Source organism: Ciconia boyciana, chromosome 6 (genome assembly GCF_034638445.1).
Source record: "Ciconia boyciana chromosome 6, ASM3463844v1, whole genome shotgun sequence".
Classification (NCBI taxonomy): Eukaryota; Metazoa; Chordata; class Aves; order Ciconiiformes; family Ciconiidae; genus Ciconia; species Ciconia boyciana.
In genome coordinates, this window is record NC_132939.1 from 55200608 (window position 1) to 55217696 (window position 17089).

The 17089-nt window shown below is 45.2% G+C and overlaps 1 protein-coding gene across 1 annotated transcript; it reads right to left on the reverse strand.

The window, feature by feature from the left end:
- Positions 1–2144: 2144 nt before the first annotated feature.
- GSC (goosecoid homeobox) lies at positions 2145–4023 on the reverse strand. The gene is given in 5 exon segments (XM_072865538.1): positions 2145–2378; positions 2838–3097; positions 3292–3634; positions 3636–3704; positions 3706–4023. Coding segments are annotated over 5 exon segments (1143 nt in total). The 3' UTR covers positions 2145–2225.
- Positions 4024–17089: the final 13066 nt, after the last annotated feature.

Sequence of the window (17089 nt, forward strand, 5' to 3'; positions counted from 1 at the left end):
ATATTATCCTTAGACCTGGCTTTTATTTGCAAATCAAGTATGCACTTTAAAACCTAACAGTGGCTAAATACAGAGGAGATGACATTAAAATTCCACTCAGTGAGACCTCCTGCATGTAACATAACAAAACACTTCTTTTGAAAACTAATTTTCAGTAATTTGAAAACTAATGTTCAGTGCTGCTGGGCTGTAATTCAACACAGTTTACAGAGATCAGATACACATTGCAGCAATAGGGTAGCATCTCCAAAAAGCAATAGCTCTGTAGAACCAAGCCGTGATACATATCCAAGAAGAAGAAGAATCATCCATGGAGAAGTTTGCTTTTCCCGCTTCCTCCTCTGCTGTGCTAAGGAACAAAAGAGGCTAAATTTCTTCTTCTCTTCAAGCGAGCAGTAGCTATGAAACTGTAAGCCCCCTAAAGGACTGACTCATACAAAACCACACTTAATTTCTTCCACGGCAGCTGTTCCTACGTCTTGGTACAGAGAGAGATTGCTCAGAGAGAGATACCACATCTATGAGGAAACATGGGTACATTAGGAAATGTTATCTGAGCAGACAGGTACTGAGATTCACTCTATTGCACTAGCACCTGCAATACACACCATGCTACAATACCCATAAAAAGCTGGATATATCCAGAAAGGGAGGAAAAGCACAAGGACAAGCCACACAGCGGCTGACCCTTTCCAGTGTCACTGGAAGCAATGGTGGGCACATTTGTATAAACCAATTTCTTGTCAAAGCTAGACGAGCTGAATAGATACAGGTGAGTTTAGGCATTGGCCATAATTAAGGAAAATCAGCTCACTACCACTTAACTTCTGAATGAAAGGCACAGCACGAAGATTTCCAGCCAGAGGTTATCTGCATTGGCTTTACAACTTCAGGTCATTTGTTTTAAATTTATAGACCATCTCTGTACACGAGGAGAGGGAAAGGTCTTTCTAAACAAGACAACACGGGGAAGCCGCAGTGGTCCTGCTCTGAAGGGACGAGCACTAAGAGCTGGGGAGTCATGGGGAAAAAAGTGTAAGGAAAATGAATGTGAATTTTACAGGGGGAATAGACATGTCTTTTATGAGGCCCTCAGAGAGGGAAGAGTAAAATGAGACCAGGCTGTCACTGCTTTCCTAATTGCAAAGGTGCTGCCTCAAAGGGGAGAAAGCATCCATTAGCAACTTCTTGTGAAACATCCCCAAAAGCAGCACGCGAGGGCTCGTACCTCCCTTTATGCGTAATCCATCTGATAATGGCCGAAACTTATTAATAGCAATTTTAAACACTGATGTAGCGAGGCAGCTTTTCTAAACGGGGGTCGAAGGCAAACGCCTTGGAAACTCAGCAGGGCACAACTGCAGAGAGGGGGAGAGAAAAGAGCAGGGAAACAGGAGGGAGTAACAAGTGTGAGGCCGGATTTGCTTTGCCTGCAAGTGTTTCCTAAGGGCATCGCCCCAGCGTGGCTGGGCCGGCGGGACGGGAGGGGCAGCGGGGCGGGGGCTGCCCGCCGGCGCTCCCGCAGGGGAGAAGCCCTTGTGCGGGGGGCCCGGTAAGCGGACAGGCCGGTGTCGCCGCGGGCGGCCCAGCGAGGAGCTCCGGAGGAGGAGCGAGGTGTGCTCCCGGCCGCGGCCCCCCCGCCAGCCCGGCGACCCGCGGCCGGGCCCGGCCTCGGCGGGACTGCCCCGGGCGCTGCCGTCGGGGACGAGAGGCTAAGTGAAGGAAAGCGGCCGCCGCTTTCCTGCGGGGTGAAGGATCCGCCGCCGCCTCTCGGCCTGCGGCGAGCGGGTGACCGACGGGCCCGGCTGACAGCGCGCTGCCCTCCGCTTGCTCTCAAGCTAAGCGAAACCTCGTTAAATAAGTAACTGCGCCGGGAAGGCCGCCCCTGGTCCCCGGGGAGCGGGGCACCGCCGCTCTGCTCTCCTCTGTCCTCCTCTCCTCTCCTCTCCCCTGCTCTGCTCTCTGCTCCTCTCCTCTGCTGTCCTCTCCTCTCCCTTCCCCTCCTCCCCTCGGCCCTCTCGCCGCGGCGCAGGGGTGAACAAACGCGCCGCCGTCTACCTGTGCAACACCTCGGCAACACATTTTATTTACACGAAATCAACTCGGGGCATTGTACATTATATACAGATATTTTCCCCCTCCAACAAGGCAGAGCTTGTGCAAGATTAGTAGCATCCTCTGGAGCATATCCGACAGTCCACGGGAAATGTCCCCCCTGCGAGGTATCAGCTGTCGGAGTCCAAGTCACTTTTCCCTTCCTCTTGTCTCTTCTCCGGAGACGTTTTAGACGCTTTATTCCATTTTTGTGCGTTTTCTGACTCCTCCGAAGACGATCGCTTTTGCCTCCTCCACTTTGCCCGGCGGTTCTTGAACCAAACCTGTTACGTTAAGAAATTAAATTATTAGGGAAACAAATAAAAATAAAAATATGCAGACCCGCAGACTGACCTCCGCCCTGCCGGAGCCCTGCCTCGCCCGCAGCCGCTGCCAGCCGCGGCGGGGCCGACGTGCGGCGGCCGCGCTGGGAGGGAGGGAGGGAGGGAGGCGGAGGGGAGCTGCCGCCCGGCCAGGGAAGGCTGCGGGCCTTCGGGGGGCACGACCGCCCCTCGACGTTTGCCCACAGCCGTGTGCCGGCTCGGCTAGCCGCCTCCAGAAGGAAGCTTGGAAATACCGATAAAAAACTTCCCCTCTCCCCCCCCGCGAACCCGTTGCTCTCCCCGCCGCCGGCTCGCCGCGGCCGGCGGAGCCGGGCTGGGGCCGCAGCGAGGTACCGCCAGTCCGAGCGCGTTTAAATGCTAAAGGGAGAGGCTGGGAGGGGGAAAAGGAAAGCAAAATACCTCCACTTTTTCCTCTCTTAAGTGCACCCTTCTGGCCAGCTGTTCCCTGGTGCCCACGTCTGGGTATTTCGTTTCCTGGAAGAGGTTTTCCAGCGCTTCCAGCTGCTCGTCAGTGAAGATAGTCCGATGCCGTCTTTTTCGCCTGCAGTGCAGCTGGTTCAGTAACTGCAGCTCCGTCCGGGACAAAGTGCCCACGTTCATGTAGGGCAACATCTGATGGGGAACAGGGGACATCAGGACTGACCCAGTGCCCTCGTAACCTACGGACAGACAGACGAGACGACGACAGGCTTTGCATCAGATCGCTGCTCCCCCCCGCCGCCCACCCGCTCTCCCGCGGGCCGCCAGCTCCCCGCCACCCCCTCCCGCCCCGCGGCTGCGGGAACAAAGAAAGCCCGTCCGCCCCGTCCCGTCCCGTCCCGTCCCGTCCCGCCCGGGGACGCCTTACCCTTACCTGCGGGGGGGACGCAGGAGCACTGCTGGGCGCCCAGGGGCGGCACGGCCCCGCAGCACGAAGGGCCCACGGGGGACGCCGGCACATGCAGCTGCCCGTAGTAGTAGTTGTTGTAGCCCAGCCGAGATCCGGTGACCGCCGGCGGCAGCGCGGAGGCGGGTGCCACCGCCCGGGAGTAAAATCCGCCGTAGTCGGAGGCGCTGCCGTAGAGCGAGTCCCCGTGCAGGCTGGGGAAGACGACGGGCGCGGCGCTCGGGGGCAGCAGCACCGAGTCCTTGCAGCGAGGTCTGGCCGCCAGGATATTGTCGATGCTGAACATGCTCACAGGCATGCCCCAAACCGTGCCGGGGCAGGGCAGCGGGGACCGGCCGGGGGGAGGGAGGGAGGGAGGGAGGGTAGGTGGCGGTGGTTGTGGTGGAGGGGGGGTGGGGGGCAAGGCCGGAGAGACACGAAATCGAAACTTTTCGGAGAAATTTTAAAAAGGGCTCGGAGCGAGAAGAGCGGAGCTTTTTCCGAGGGCAGCTTGCGGGCAGAGCGTGCGTGTGTGTCTGTGCGCGCGTGTGTGCGTGTGCATGTGTGTGTGCGTGTGTGTGTGTGTGCGTGTGCGCGCAGGATCCACCCCTGGAACTTTCCCCCCTCAACTCTCGCCTGTTTACTGATCTCAGCCCAGAGGGCTGCTCGGAGTATAATCCATCTGAACCTCTTCCCTTTTTTATACCCAGGCGACGTCATCCTGGATTTAGTTCCTGGTAATATGCAGATGACAAACAAAACCAGATTTGGTGGGGGGTTTTTTCTCCCCCTTTTTGGTGGGGAAGAGGTGGGGGTTACACAAAGGAGTGAAAGGAGCCCGGCTCTGTGTATTGAGAATTAATGAAATTAACGTAATCCTTTCCATTAGTGGGCTTTTTTGAAAGGCCCCAGATTTAGGCTTGATCTCTGCTGCACCGGCTAATTGCCCAGGTTAATCCTATTAATGCCATTGTGCAGAAGTGGTTAGCAGCTCCTAGCCTTGTCTATTATGCACCTACTTTGCTGGTGTTAGTTCGCATTAGTGGGTGCGATTTCCTCTGTCTGAAGCTCAGATTCGGTATTTATGCTTCGAATTGGTTACGAAGCACTTTTTTAAAAAAATAAACTGCGATAAACATGCAACTCCCCCCCTCCGAGTGTTTCTGCAGCAGGGTTTGAATCTTGCGTCCCCCGGCTCGGAGACCCGAAGGGCCGTTGCGCAGTGTGCGCTCCTCTGATTTAAGCTTTATGCAGTGAAGCAGCAACGTCTTCACTGAGTAAATGAACTGTTTTTTCTCTCTTTTCCTAGATCACCAGGCGGAACTAGGACGCGTGAATGTTGTAAACATTTTTTTTTAACAGATTCCGATCCAGACAGGTATCACTTTTATATTTTTAAACAAGCCAGGAAGTGGAAATGTTAAAGACCAGTGCCATCGCAAATCCCCGGGTCTGGTAGGTGTTCCGATTTGCTTCTGATCCATCCTGGTGCCTTTTTCTTCTCTTTTTAAGGAAGAATGTTTCCTTTTCTAGCTTAGACAACAAAGCCTATAGAGTTGCAGTGATACGGAGAACTTTATATTTTGCATGTTCCGTGAATTTAAAATGGAGCAGTTTTAAGTCCCTAGAACTCTTCCTATTAATAAGTTTGGCTCTCCTGGTAGCTGGCTCTTGTGATTTGCAGAATACTTCGTCTGTCACGACTGTCCCTGGGAATCCACAGGAGGTGAACTGAATAAGATTAGACTATTTACCCCATCAACCCTCCATCAAAGAAGGTAGGAAATTGTACGCATGAAATGAAAACAAGCCATTAGGGTCCGTTTACGAGGAACACATTATTTCTCCTCAGCAAAGAATATCCTCGTTAGCGCTTACTCGCGCTTTATCTTTATCCTTCCTTTCCTCGGTATTCCAGGATTTAAAGCCGCATCTGAGGATGATCTAAACCAAAACCCTATTTCTAGCAAAAGACTCGTATGAACGTTAAGGAAAAAGAACGCCGGGACTTAATTCTCACTTTCTTAGTACATCGCGATGTGACTGAGTACTAGCATCGTTTCCTTTACGTCAATTTATTTGCCGATCCATTTCTTTCCGCCTTCGGCATTTAGACCTGAGCTTCGTGCAAATTTTGCAAATTTGCTGTAAAGTGAAACTATTTGACAGAGGGTTTGGGGTTTGTTTTTTGTTTGTTTGTTAGATTTGGGAGTTTTCTGTTGCTATTTTGGGCATTTTCCTTACTTTTTGATTGCTTATTTGTTCGCTTGGGGTTGGGTTTCGGGGGCAGTTTTGGGCCGGGTTGTTGGGGGTTTTTGGTAAGTAATTCCCCGGGCGCAGCTCGGTCCCGCTGCGCGCAGAGCAGCGCGCTGCTTAATGCCGCCATCGGGATGCTCGTTCACGTCCCGAGCGGCTCCGCTGCAACGCGCGGCAGCGTCTCCCGGGTGGCCTTTGCCGCTCCCGGCGCTGAGCGGGGCTCCGGGCGAGCCGGGCTCGCAGCCCCCGGGAGAGCCAGGCCCGCGGGGATGCCGAGAGCGGGGGCACGGCCAGCTCTCCCGCCGGCGAGGACGGGAATACCTCCTCCGGGGGTGCCCCGGGGGGCCTCCGCGGGGAGCGTCCCGCCTGTCCGGCCCGGGCTGCGGCTCGGGGGCGGGGGCGGCGGCGCAGGGCAGGGCTCCCCGCGGAGCTCCGCGCCCCGGCGCTCCGCGGAGCCCGGGCCGCGGAGGGAGGCGGGCGGCGGGGACAGCACCCTGCCCCCAGATTGCCGCCCCCCGGGGAACCGCGTAACCCCGCTGAAGTCCCGCTCATGCGGAGGCCCGCGGCGGGGATGCCCGCCGCCGGGGCCGATTTCTTGGGTGCTCGGCATCCCTTGCAGCAGGACTTCATCTCCGCGCCTGTCCGGCTTCTCCCAGGTGAAAGCAGCACGGCGGGGCCAAAATCCCAGGGGGGGGCTGCGGCACCCCGGGGGCAGCCGGGGCAGCGGCAGGGCGCACGCCGCCCGGGCTGTGCCAGCGCTCGGCTGCCCGACGAGTTTTTCGATCAGGAGGGCTCTGCGGAAGGATGATCCACCACGCTGCCCCGCTTACCTTTATTCCTAAATTAGAGATTATTTTCTCAAATAACTTATCACCCCCGCAGGGAAGTTCTCTTTTCTTTTGTTTTATTTTACTAGGAGAAGTCTTGCCATGACCCCCCCAGTTTTGATACCCGCTTCCCGAAACCTGCCCTCGGCGTTTCTCGTTTCGCATCCGCTCCTTGCTAACCTTTGCAAACGTGAAATTGCGTTAAACAAACAATCAGTTGTCACACAGTGTCGGGATGAAATTGTAATAACAAATGAAACGCAAGCAAATTGTGCTGCATAGTGTTGCTAAGCAATTGTTTGTTACTGGAGGGTGGTCACAGCATGGGTTGAAAGAGAGATCTAAAGAGGAGTATAGCACCGGGCAGAGCAAGCTGTTAGGTATGAAATAAAGTAAACGCTGCACTGATTTTCAATATTATTACCCAAACACGATTTCATACAAAGCAATCACCATAGACAAGTCTATGAAGATGCGCTCGTTGAGAAACCGGCCGGATTTTTATTGTCAGGTATTAAGGAATAAAGCCGGGGGTGCGCGGTGCACCGCCTTGCCGCGCTGGCTCTGCCCGGCCTGGCGGCGGGAGCGGCTCCGGGGCTGCCGCGGGGCCGCGCCGGCTGGGGCCGCCCGGCCGAGGCACCCGAGGAGCTTCGCCCCTGCGCGCCCGGCCGGGATCGCTGTGGGCGGCAGGGCCCCGGCTGCGGCTCCCGCCCACGCGAGCGGGTGCCGCTGGCACGGACCGCAGGTTTTGGTGGGTCGCCGGCGGCGAAACCCTCTCGGAAACGGCGCTTCGCAGCACCTCTCTGGCGTGCGGGTGCCATCACCCTCCAGCGTCCCCACGTTTGTTTCGAACTGATTGCATCATTACTTCACCGAAAAAAAAAATCATACAATGCGAAATTACTGTAATTTGTTCCCAGAATAAACTTATCTTGAACTGATTAGGAAAGTCAGTCATTTGAAAACGAGGCAGAAATGCGTTTTTTTCTTTTTTCCTAAAGCTTCCCTCTAACAATATCAGCTTCTAAAGTTTTCATTCATATAAACTTTATTAATGAAGATCTTTTATTTAAATGTCATGGGGATTTGAAATTTAGAGTAAATTATGAAGCATGCATGTCTTGCCAAGTCATGGGTCAAATGCATTTGTGAAAAACTGCTAAAAGAGCATATGGTTTTGAATTTTTCTACAATGACTAGTGTTTAAATAAATTGCTTGTACTGCTTAACTTCATGTATAATTTTGACAGAAATTGGCCTATAGCCTTTTGATATGTAAACATTTCAGGCTTTTATGCGGTATAAAAAGACACTTGCTTTTTGGGATCAGCTAAAGCAGTCACCCTGTAATTCAGCAAACTGGCACCTAACATTACATTCTTGCTACATTTCAACTTTCAAGTGGCAGCATAAAGGGGAAAAAGAGAAGGGACATTTCAAAAGAAATGTCCAATTGGAATTAAAAACTGCAAATGAGGTGAGAATGTGCCACTCGCTATCTGATTGAAATGGGTAAACCATAGCACTAAGGCGAATTCTCTGTCTTGTTTTCTAAAAAACAACAAACAAATCGGTGAAAACAGACTTCAACGTAGCACAGACCTGACTAGCACGTCAAATTAATGCCTTCGAAAAAAATCTGTCCAAAGTACAAATAGGTGTGATAAAGAAAACCCAGATATCCTTTCTGAATTCTACCAGTTGTTTCTCTTTTACAGACTATCTTGGTCTGTAAAAATTAAAACGGACTTTTATATGTGGAATATTACATAAAATGTATATAAATATACCATAATCCTCTGAATTGGCACTTAGCTAGCTGCGTGTTCACTTGCATTTCACCAGTTCCTAAGTCTTTTGCAGTTTTTGCTCCAGCAAACATCCCATTGACTTCAATTTTTTTTTTTTTTTCCTTGTGAAGAGGAGAATAGAACTTGCGTAAGGGCTTCAGGATACAGCCCATAAAAGTAGTGGAGTCACTCAGTTTTAAGTCTCCTTAAACTAAAATGATTTTGTACGTGTATAAATCCACCAAGCTACTGAATAAATCCATTTATTACTAATATATGTCTCACATAAATAAACCTCCTAATGTTGATTGGATGGATAAGCCTAGCCCAGTGCTAGACAGAACAGGACCTGGATAGTTGCCTGGTGCCAGACAGCTCAATATGTTTATTTCCTGTGTGCTTTAGCTGGGACTAAACTGAAGTTGGAAAAAGGTTTAAATGAACTATATAATTTCAGTCTGTTACTGTAGTAACATTCATATTTATTGTATATGTCAGTTTGTCATACATAGAGTTCTCAAGATACACTACCACTTTTGTTAGTGGTCGGAGGTGATTTTTTTCAGAATTGTAACGAGTCAACATAGACACATTCTGTCGTAGACAATTCAGAAGCTATAGCAATTTAAAAGCTGATATGGATTCAGTCTGATGTGATGCAAGCTGATGAAGAAAGTAGAATCTCTTAAAGGTTTCCATGAGTGTGAACAAAGGCAAAAGAGAGGGTTTTTGCACGGTTCATATGTATCCCAATACACAACACACTTGGCAAAGAAACAGGTATAACATTAGTGATACAGCAGGAAAAAGACTTTTCCTCTAAACACAGGAATCTACATCTAAACTGTGCGGATCGTTGAAAAGAAGCATCTTTTAAAATAATGCATCTTTTCAAGGGGACAGTGGGAAAACATTTCCGGTCCTTGACTGCAGTTGCAGGAGTCAACAAGAGGATGCCCTGCTACTTGGTAATTTTGCTTTCCATCAAATGCAGTTCGGGTGAGATACGTTACTCAAAGATGTTGTGATCAAATGTGTTCAAGCTCAGTAAAATGGGACGATCTGGACATCTACGTTAAGGAAAAGTTTCACACCAAGGGATGTGCTGTAGAGGCTGACACAGCAGAAGGCTGCTGCACACACGTGACGGACCCACGTTTTAGAAGTGGCTCCCTATCGCAGTACAGCCAACGGCCAAGATTTCTCCTGCAAATTCAACCATACTATAACAGTGTGCTTACAAGCTTCCAAGACAAGGTGGCTTCACTCTAACCTTTTAGAACTTTAATTTTTCTCTGTAAGAGTGAGTAATTCTCATTCCCCATGTTATGCACACAGCCACATATAACAGTGCATAGGTAGCTATAGATGTGTATCTAATTCCTATACATAATGTGCATAAACTGTGCTCATTTTAAGCATCATTATGTTATTAGATCTCTGTCTATGCTGGAGTTTATACAAATATAAGTACAGTAATTAAAAAAAAAAAAGCCAAAAGACTGCTTTCTTGATTGACAAACATAAAGCAAAGGTAAGACCTCTGTTGTTGATTTGCCTTTTTCCAATGACTGAACTAAGTTTTTGGATCATCATGTAGCACGCTGGATTTTAAACCACAAGAGATCCTGAACATACACAGCTACAAGTCAAGTCAACAGAAATTGTGTGTGGTCAGCACTTCCCATTCTACACAAGTATTATTGCATTGGCTAAAGCTCTTCTTTGTAGTATAAACTGTAGATACTTAATGCCACCAGAACCTCTCCTCTCTCTGAAAAGGCCCTGGGGGATTACACCCAAAGTAGCCCTTTATTTGTAGTGCAAAGACCCTCAAAAGGCTTTTCTAGGGAGTTAGAGCAACAAAGTCAGCTTTAAAAATAAATAAGCCAACTGTACAAAAGACAGCTATTGCATTGTTTTCTGTAACATACACATGATGTATTTTTGAAACTTCTAGGGGGTTTTTTTGAGCTTTAGAGTTTATGAATATCACTGTAGTATAATCTAATGGTTTTTACTCTAGTGGCACTAGAACTGGGGTCCAATCCCACACCTATGGAAGTCCACGTGGTAATTGCCAGTGATTTTGAATCAGAACTGAAACAGAGAGATGGATCTGCTGGTTAAAAGTCACGCTACCATTCCCAGACACCATGTGACTGAAACCTAATAGACTTTTTTTGAGTGAAGTGTGCCAGATACATATCATGAAGGTTTCAAGTTTTTTAAAAATACAGGAAATTATATTAAAAATTAAGGTCAAAAGTAAAAAAAAAAAAAACAAACTGGATAATTACAGTAGAGAAATATATAATGAAGGGTAATAGACTTAGAGAAAGCCAGGCAAATATGCCAGAAGGAATTACAAAATTACTATGTTGGTTAGATAATATTTTGAACTAATGAAATAAATAATATCACTATAATCAGTTTCAGTGACCAGTGGTTACATTAGACAGATAGAACAGGATCATCCAGTGAAGCAACTGAGGTGGAAGAATTATTATACTTACTTACTAATGCTGTCAACCTTAATCTAGGTCTCTAGATTAAACCACACCACTGTCAGTCAACTATATCCCCATTTGAGTTCTAATTTATGCACTATGGGGAAAAAGCAACAGCCTATTTTCAGCAAAGGTCATTTGCGGGGTTGAATGCAAGACCCAAAACACTAGAGGACAGAAGTAAAAACTTATGTTTATATGATATTATAAAACTTGTGTTTGTTTATTTTTACTATTTCTAAAGCCATTTTGATTTGTAATTTTGGTATATTTAAGAGTTTTGATACATTTCTGAAAGTCATCAGAAAACTTTACAATTAGATATGATTATCCTGAAGTCTGGATTCATTTATGGCTATTCCCTTCCTAACTAACCATCCCCAAACCAGGACTAGATTTTTAAAGTCCTGCAATATATGTTCGCCTATAGTTGATAATTTGCAGCTTATATTTTTTATACTTTGAATCTCATCTAATGATATAAGGAATTTTTATAATTTGGGATTATATACTATTCTGGGACAACAAGTATGTCGTCTGCTCCCATGAATCAGGAATATCATGCCAGTATTTATCCATTTGCAGCTGTCTTCAAGATAAGACAATTTGCCCTTTGATTTAATCTTTCTGATTCTTACGCACTGCTTCTATGCAGTCCAGTCTTCAACCTTTTGGTTTGGAAGGAAGCTCTGTTCTTGTATGATAATGTAAATTCTGAGTTTTCTTGATGGATTTGTTCCAAAGTTTTAGTAAGATATGCAAGATCATGGTCTCGGCCCGATGCCTGTTTCAGGAGGTCAGTGTGGTGTGCAGTTAGATATAATTCTGGACCAGGAACTGAGCTAGGAATGTGATAAAGCAGCCAAAAGTCAGGGATAGTTCCTTTTTTAGAAGTTTTATCAATGACATCTTCTTTGTTTATGTGCTGACATGGCATAACATGCTTTTGAGAGTGAGGATGAATCGTTACATGACTTTTGCCATTGTTAAAGTATTCTCAGAGAGAGGGAATAATGACTCTTTCCCCACTCTGCCTCTTGCAGTGGATACATCAACATACATCAGGAACTGATCTGAGGATTAAATACACTCAGAACTTTGACGGATGGGTATCTGCATTTCTTGGGCCAATTCTTCACTGTGCTTTAACCTCAGGGTAGTAAATATGCATTATCTATCACGTTGAGAAAATCCAATGGGCACAAGGCATTTTGGGACAGATCTAATCAAGAAAGCTAGTGCACAAAGAATGTGAGTTTATAGAGCACTCTTGGTCTCCACTAAATCTGCACATGGAAAAGCTTTTTGTACTGAGAGTACTTTGAGCCTTTCAGCCATCACATCATGTGTACCATGACCATCTGCACAGCTAGCTTGAAGTAGACAATGAGTTGCAGACCTATATCCTACCTTATTGCATCCTCCTAAAGAAAGCCCAGAGTTTCACAGAGCAGGCTTACCTTTAAGTAAGCTGTGGGCTTTTACCACTTCATGTTAAGAAGTGACCTAAAGATATGGAAAAGTATGCAATTTAGCAGCAAAGGTCTTACTGAGACTCTAGGTCTTTTCAGAACTCTTTTAGCCCAGTAACAGCTGTCATGGTCAATGTCTGTATTCAAGTTTTGCTGCTCCAGACCTTTGAACTTCATGCTGGTTAGAAAATTTGCTGTTTTGAGCAGGGCATGAAGATGGATTTGAAACAGCAGTTGGTGACAGAGATGTCTACCTGTTTTCATGGCTAATTTGGGCATTTATCTGAAAGGTTATCTGCTTGCATACCTTAAGGCATTGCAAAACCTATGATGGGTGTCATGTAAAGTTCCAATGTATATACATTTTGCAATATACCTTAGACAAAACTTTAAAAAGTTTGGGGGAACTTTCAGAACCTTTGTAGCCCCCAAAAATTTCCAATATACATATTATCAGTCTGTCCAAAGCAGGTAGTGCACTGTTTTGGTTTCCTTTGATTGTAAAATATTTTCTTTACAAAAACCTCTTAAGGCATCAGTCACCAGATGACTAATGCTTTAGTCTAGCAATTAGAGTTTAAATCCCACTAATTTTAGGTTTTCCTAACCTCAGCCTGCCCTAATTCAGCAAAAGGAGACTGGCCCATGTTGAAACATTAGCAAGATCCAGGGAAACCAGAGAATAACTTTAAATATTTTGTACATATATTCCCTAGACTATACTCTGGCCCCAACAACTGGATTCTTAATTCTAAGATGATTTAAACATGAACATCAAGCTCTCAAAAGAGCTATGTTGAAAGAAATCTGACTTTCTTGTGCACAGAATGCCATGACTTCAGAACTGGCTGTGGTTAACACAAATGTTAGCTTAGCATGCCATTTGCTTGCTCTGTTCTCAAAGAGAGAGTGATATACAGACAGTCTTCAGATTGTGCCTTAAATTTTCTGGACTATATATCACACTTAGTTGTGTTGCATGTTGTGAAGTCTCAAAGAAGAAGTCTCAAGAAGGAAAACCGAAGCATTCGCTCATCTCAGGTAATCCAGGAGTTAGTCTGCTCACAGCAATTCCACCAATACATTTATTCTGAAATCATTCTTGATTGAACCAGTGTCATTTCTCCGTGAAAATCCAGAAAAGAAAATCTAGCAATTACAAATTTAACACCATTAATTCTGGACCTGCAGTTGAATTTTCTGCCTGTTTACTGAATATGGAACAATTCTGTGCTGAGAGTGACTGCAATAGTAAAGATGCTATTTATAAAGAGAGAGAACCGTAGGACATAAAGTCACATAATTTTTTTATTTCCTTATCCTATGGATTGCTCAAGTCACAGTAACCCCTCCAGCCTGTACAACTCCTCTCTTACTCTCCCTCTGCTCTGCCAGCCTGGCTGCTGTCTACCTATCACTTGAAACTGAGGGCTGATTTCAAACACTCTCAAACCTGACTGGTAAAACACATGCTTTTCTCTGCTGTGTCATTTACCATGTTCATTTAGTGGGATTTAAATGGAGCCTTGCTCTTACACCTTGAAGGAAAATAGAAGTACAGAAAGACTGTACTGTTTTGGCACTTGGCTGCCTGTTACATTGTGATACACACGTTGATAAGAAAAAATATGTACTACCAAAAACAACGCTGAGGTTTTTCTATTAAAAACATTCATTGCTATGTGGCACTGTATAAACAGGGTAGAGTAAGGGGCAGTAAAAGCTGTTCAGGTCAGGGAAGAAAAACACATTTAACATTCATGCCATCCAACATAGGGCTTTAATATATAAACACTTATAAACATACATAGACAAGAGATCATTACATTTCAGGCAAGAAGCAAGCGTCAGTGCATTCAAATTTATAGCACTAACAATCAGCTCAAACAGCAACCACCACAGATTTCTTCCTTGGATGATTCTGGCTTTGCATTATAATGCGCCCTGTGAATTAAGCAATTCAGAATGCCAACTGCAGAAACTTTCAGATGCCGTCAGTAATCCTCAAGGGCTACAGCGAGCGACGCGACTTCAGCTAAGATCACTGCCATATCATTGGTCTATAAGCTCCGCATGCTTTGCAAGATTAAAATGTGATTCGGTGCTCCCAGAGGCAAACGGGGAAGCTTGTGCCACTGCTTAACAAAGGTGGGAGCTGAGCTCAAGCTGAGCTCACCTCCTTTCCCTCTGTTGTCACTTCATTTTCTAAGACTGCTCTGAACCAGGTTAGATGATCCCTGTGTGACAGGTAAGCTGCATGAGGGAGAAGCTCAAGCCCCTAAACAAGCTACACTGGCACCAAACTGACAGCGAGAGAATTTCAGCAAATCTTCAGCACCTTTGGTTTTAACAGGAGTTGGATTAGGTTTTAATTCAGATTACATTGCAAATACCTTCCCGTGGTATAACTGGCTGATTGCAGGGATAGGTGAAAACCAGAGGACCTCTGGGGTAATTAAAACTCTCAAGAAAGCGGTACTTACTCTTAAGGAAATTATCTTGTTGTTGACACTGGGTGTAAACCACAGCTCCTCCTATTCCTCCTTCAACAGGGCAGTAAATAGGTTGACAAACATGAAAACAGCCAAACACTTTAATACCATTACAGAAAGCTCTGCTAGACATCCCACTGTTCAGGGTCCAAAGTGTCACTTTTGTTACTGAATTCTTGTTCTGTACTGACCTTTTAGACTATAGCTACAGTTGTGGTGGTACACACGTTTTCTAGTAATTTGTTCTACCTCAAGCAAGTTGCTGATTATCAATATAAAGTCAGTGTGATTTAATTTAGAATGTTTTTTTGAGATAGCCTTTGCATTAGCTGAGCGCTATGAACCACTGATTACTGTTTTAACTATGTTTACTTTATCAGAGTTCAAGTGAATTAAGAAAGATTCAAATTAAATCAGAACAAGCCATTCTAGAACTGAGAGAAATAATACTGGGCCCATGTAAGGATTTGCATCAATTCAATTAATCCAGCATAGGAAAAAACCTAAGGATATTTTAGTTGTCGAGCAGATTGAGAAAAAGTATTTTTGATATATTTTAGAGAAAAGCTTTTGGGGATTACTTTCTACTAATGTATCAGTGGATTATTTCTAAATGCTGAAAGTATCAGAGCTACCTTTTATGAGAAGTGGGCCAAAATTGAAAGAACAGATCTGAACTCTCGAATTTGTGGGTTGGAATGTAATTCTCACACCTATTTATCCAGCCTTGCCAGACTTATTACCACTACTTGAGCCCTACGAGTGAACCTACTTTTACAGCTTTGTTTCCTGATCAGATGCAAAATTGCAATACGTGCATTTTATGGTTTGGGACTAGGCAGAGCCAAAGCCTTGTAGAGCACTATTCCGCTCAAGACCAAGTATTCTCATCAAGATCACCTAATATCCCAGGTCTTCCATTTGGAACTTCGTTTTGTTGAAGACACTTGTGGGATTTTAACATGATGTAAGCGAAGCTCAGCTTAATGCAGAGCCAACACCAGAATCTTCACTCTGTCTCTGCCTATTCCTCCCAGTAGCTGCAACTAGTCTGGAAAACCAGTTGATCTAGTGCCAACTGCTCAGGCAAACAAGCAGTGTTAGCAGTATTTGGTTTCTGAGCATTTTTTTTAAACAAGCTATTCATCCCACACACCTTCTAGAAGTTAATTTTTAAGCCCACCTTTTTTTTTTCCCCAAACTATATGCATGCAAAAAAAGGTAATCCTTACACTCTTAAAAACATGGAAATTACAGAATGTAGGACTTTAAACTGAGCCTGCTTGAAAGATGTTTGGGAAAAGAGAATACACATTCATTATGAATAAAAGCCAGTTGTTAACCAATACAAACAAATGTAACATAATCTATTTTTCTTTTCAAGAACACTAGTATCATATCGAACACCTTTGCCTCCTATTATACAATTCTGCCGTAGCAATAAAATCAACTGTCTGCAACAGTTTTAGTTCGTTGTATGGTTAATACCAATAATGTACTCAAAATTGATGTTTAACAGAGTGAACTGATTTGTTAGAGTGTTAACAGCCACAGACTTTAACTAATAAACAGATCATTAACTGCTGGTAATAAACAACTTGCCAGGATCATTTATTATTTAAGAACATACTTTGTCTTAAGAAAAGATGGCCCCACTTAGGTCTATGTATGACACCTTTCTGGCTGTCATTCAAAGTGGGAGGCACAGATGAAGCTACACAGAAACCATTCCGCACACACTAGATGAAAATTCATTTTAAAAATACTGTTTTTAATCAGAAAGTAATCACAAGAAAAATATTAACTCCTTCCACTGTTCAATAATATAGTCAGCATTTTTACAAAGCTCTTGTTTTTAATACTGCCTCCAGTTGTAATGCGAGGAATCTAATTTCCAGTTCTGATTAAATATCATAACTTCTTAATCCTTCTTACCAAATGGGATGACACTGCAGCAAGCATTTCCTTCTGGAAGTAGTTCTGTATGAGAGATACTACTTACGTGCAAAGAGCTTTCATAATGGAGGAGAAAGGAACTTGAAGAGAAAAGCCACACAAATTTTGTTCTAGGATAGACAGGAAAAAAAGTAGCTTGAAATGGTTCCTTCTCAAAAAAAAAAGGGCAATAGAGATTTCTCCTTTGTGAAACTAAGGTGCAGGAAGAAGATAAAAAATTGCAGATATATCATCTAACTATCCTAGATGATGACTGGAGATTTGGAAGGAACAGAAGAGAGCCCTTGTCTCCCGATGGTCTCTAAGCCATTCCATTTGTAATAAAATAAAATCTTTCATGTAATAAGACAGATTTTGCATGTTGGGCTATTCTAATTTTGTCAATGTTTGAAGTTCAACAGGCCAGTGCCATTCTAGTTTCCTTTTAGTCCTCACTCATGAAAGAGGTGATGTGGCACAATGCCAGTCTGACTGAAAAGCAGA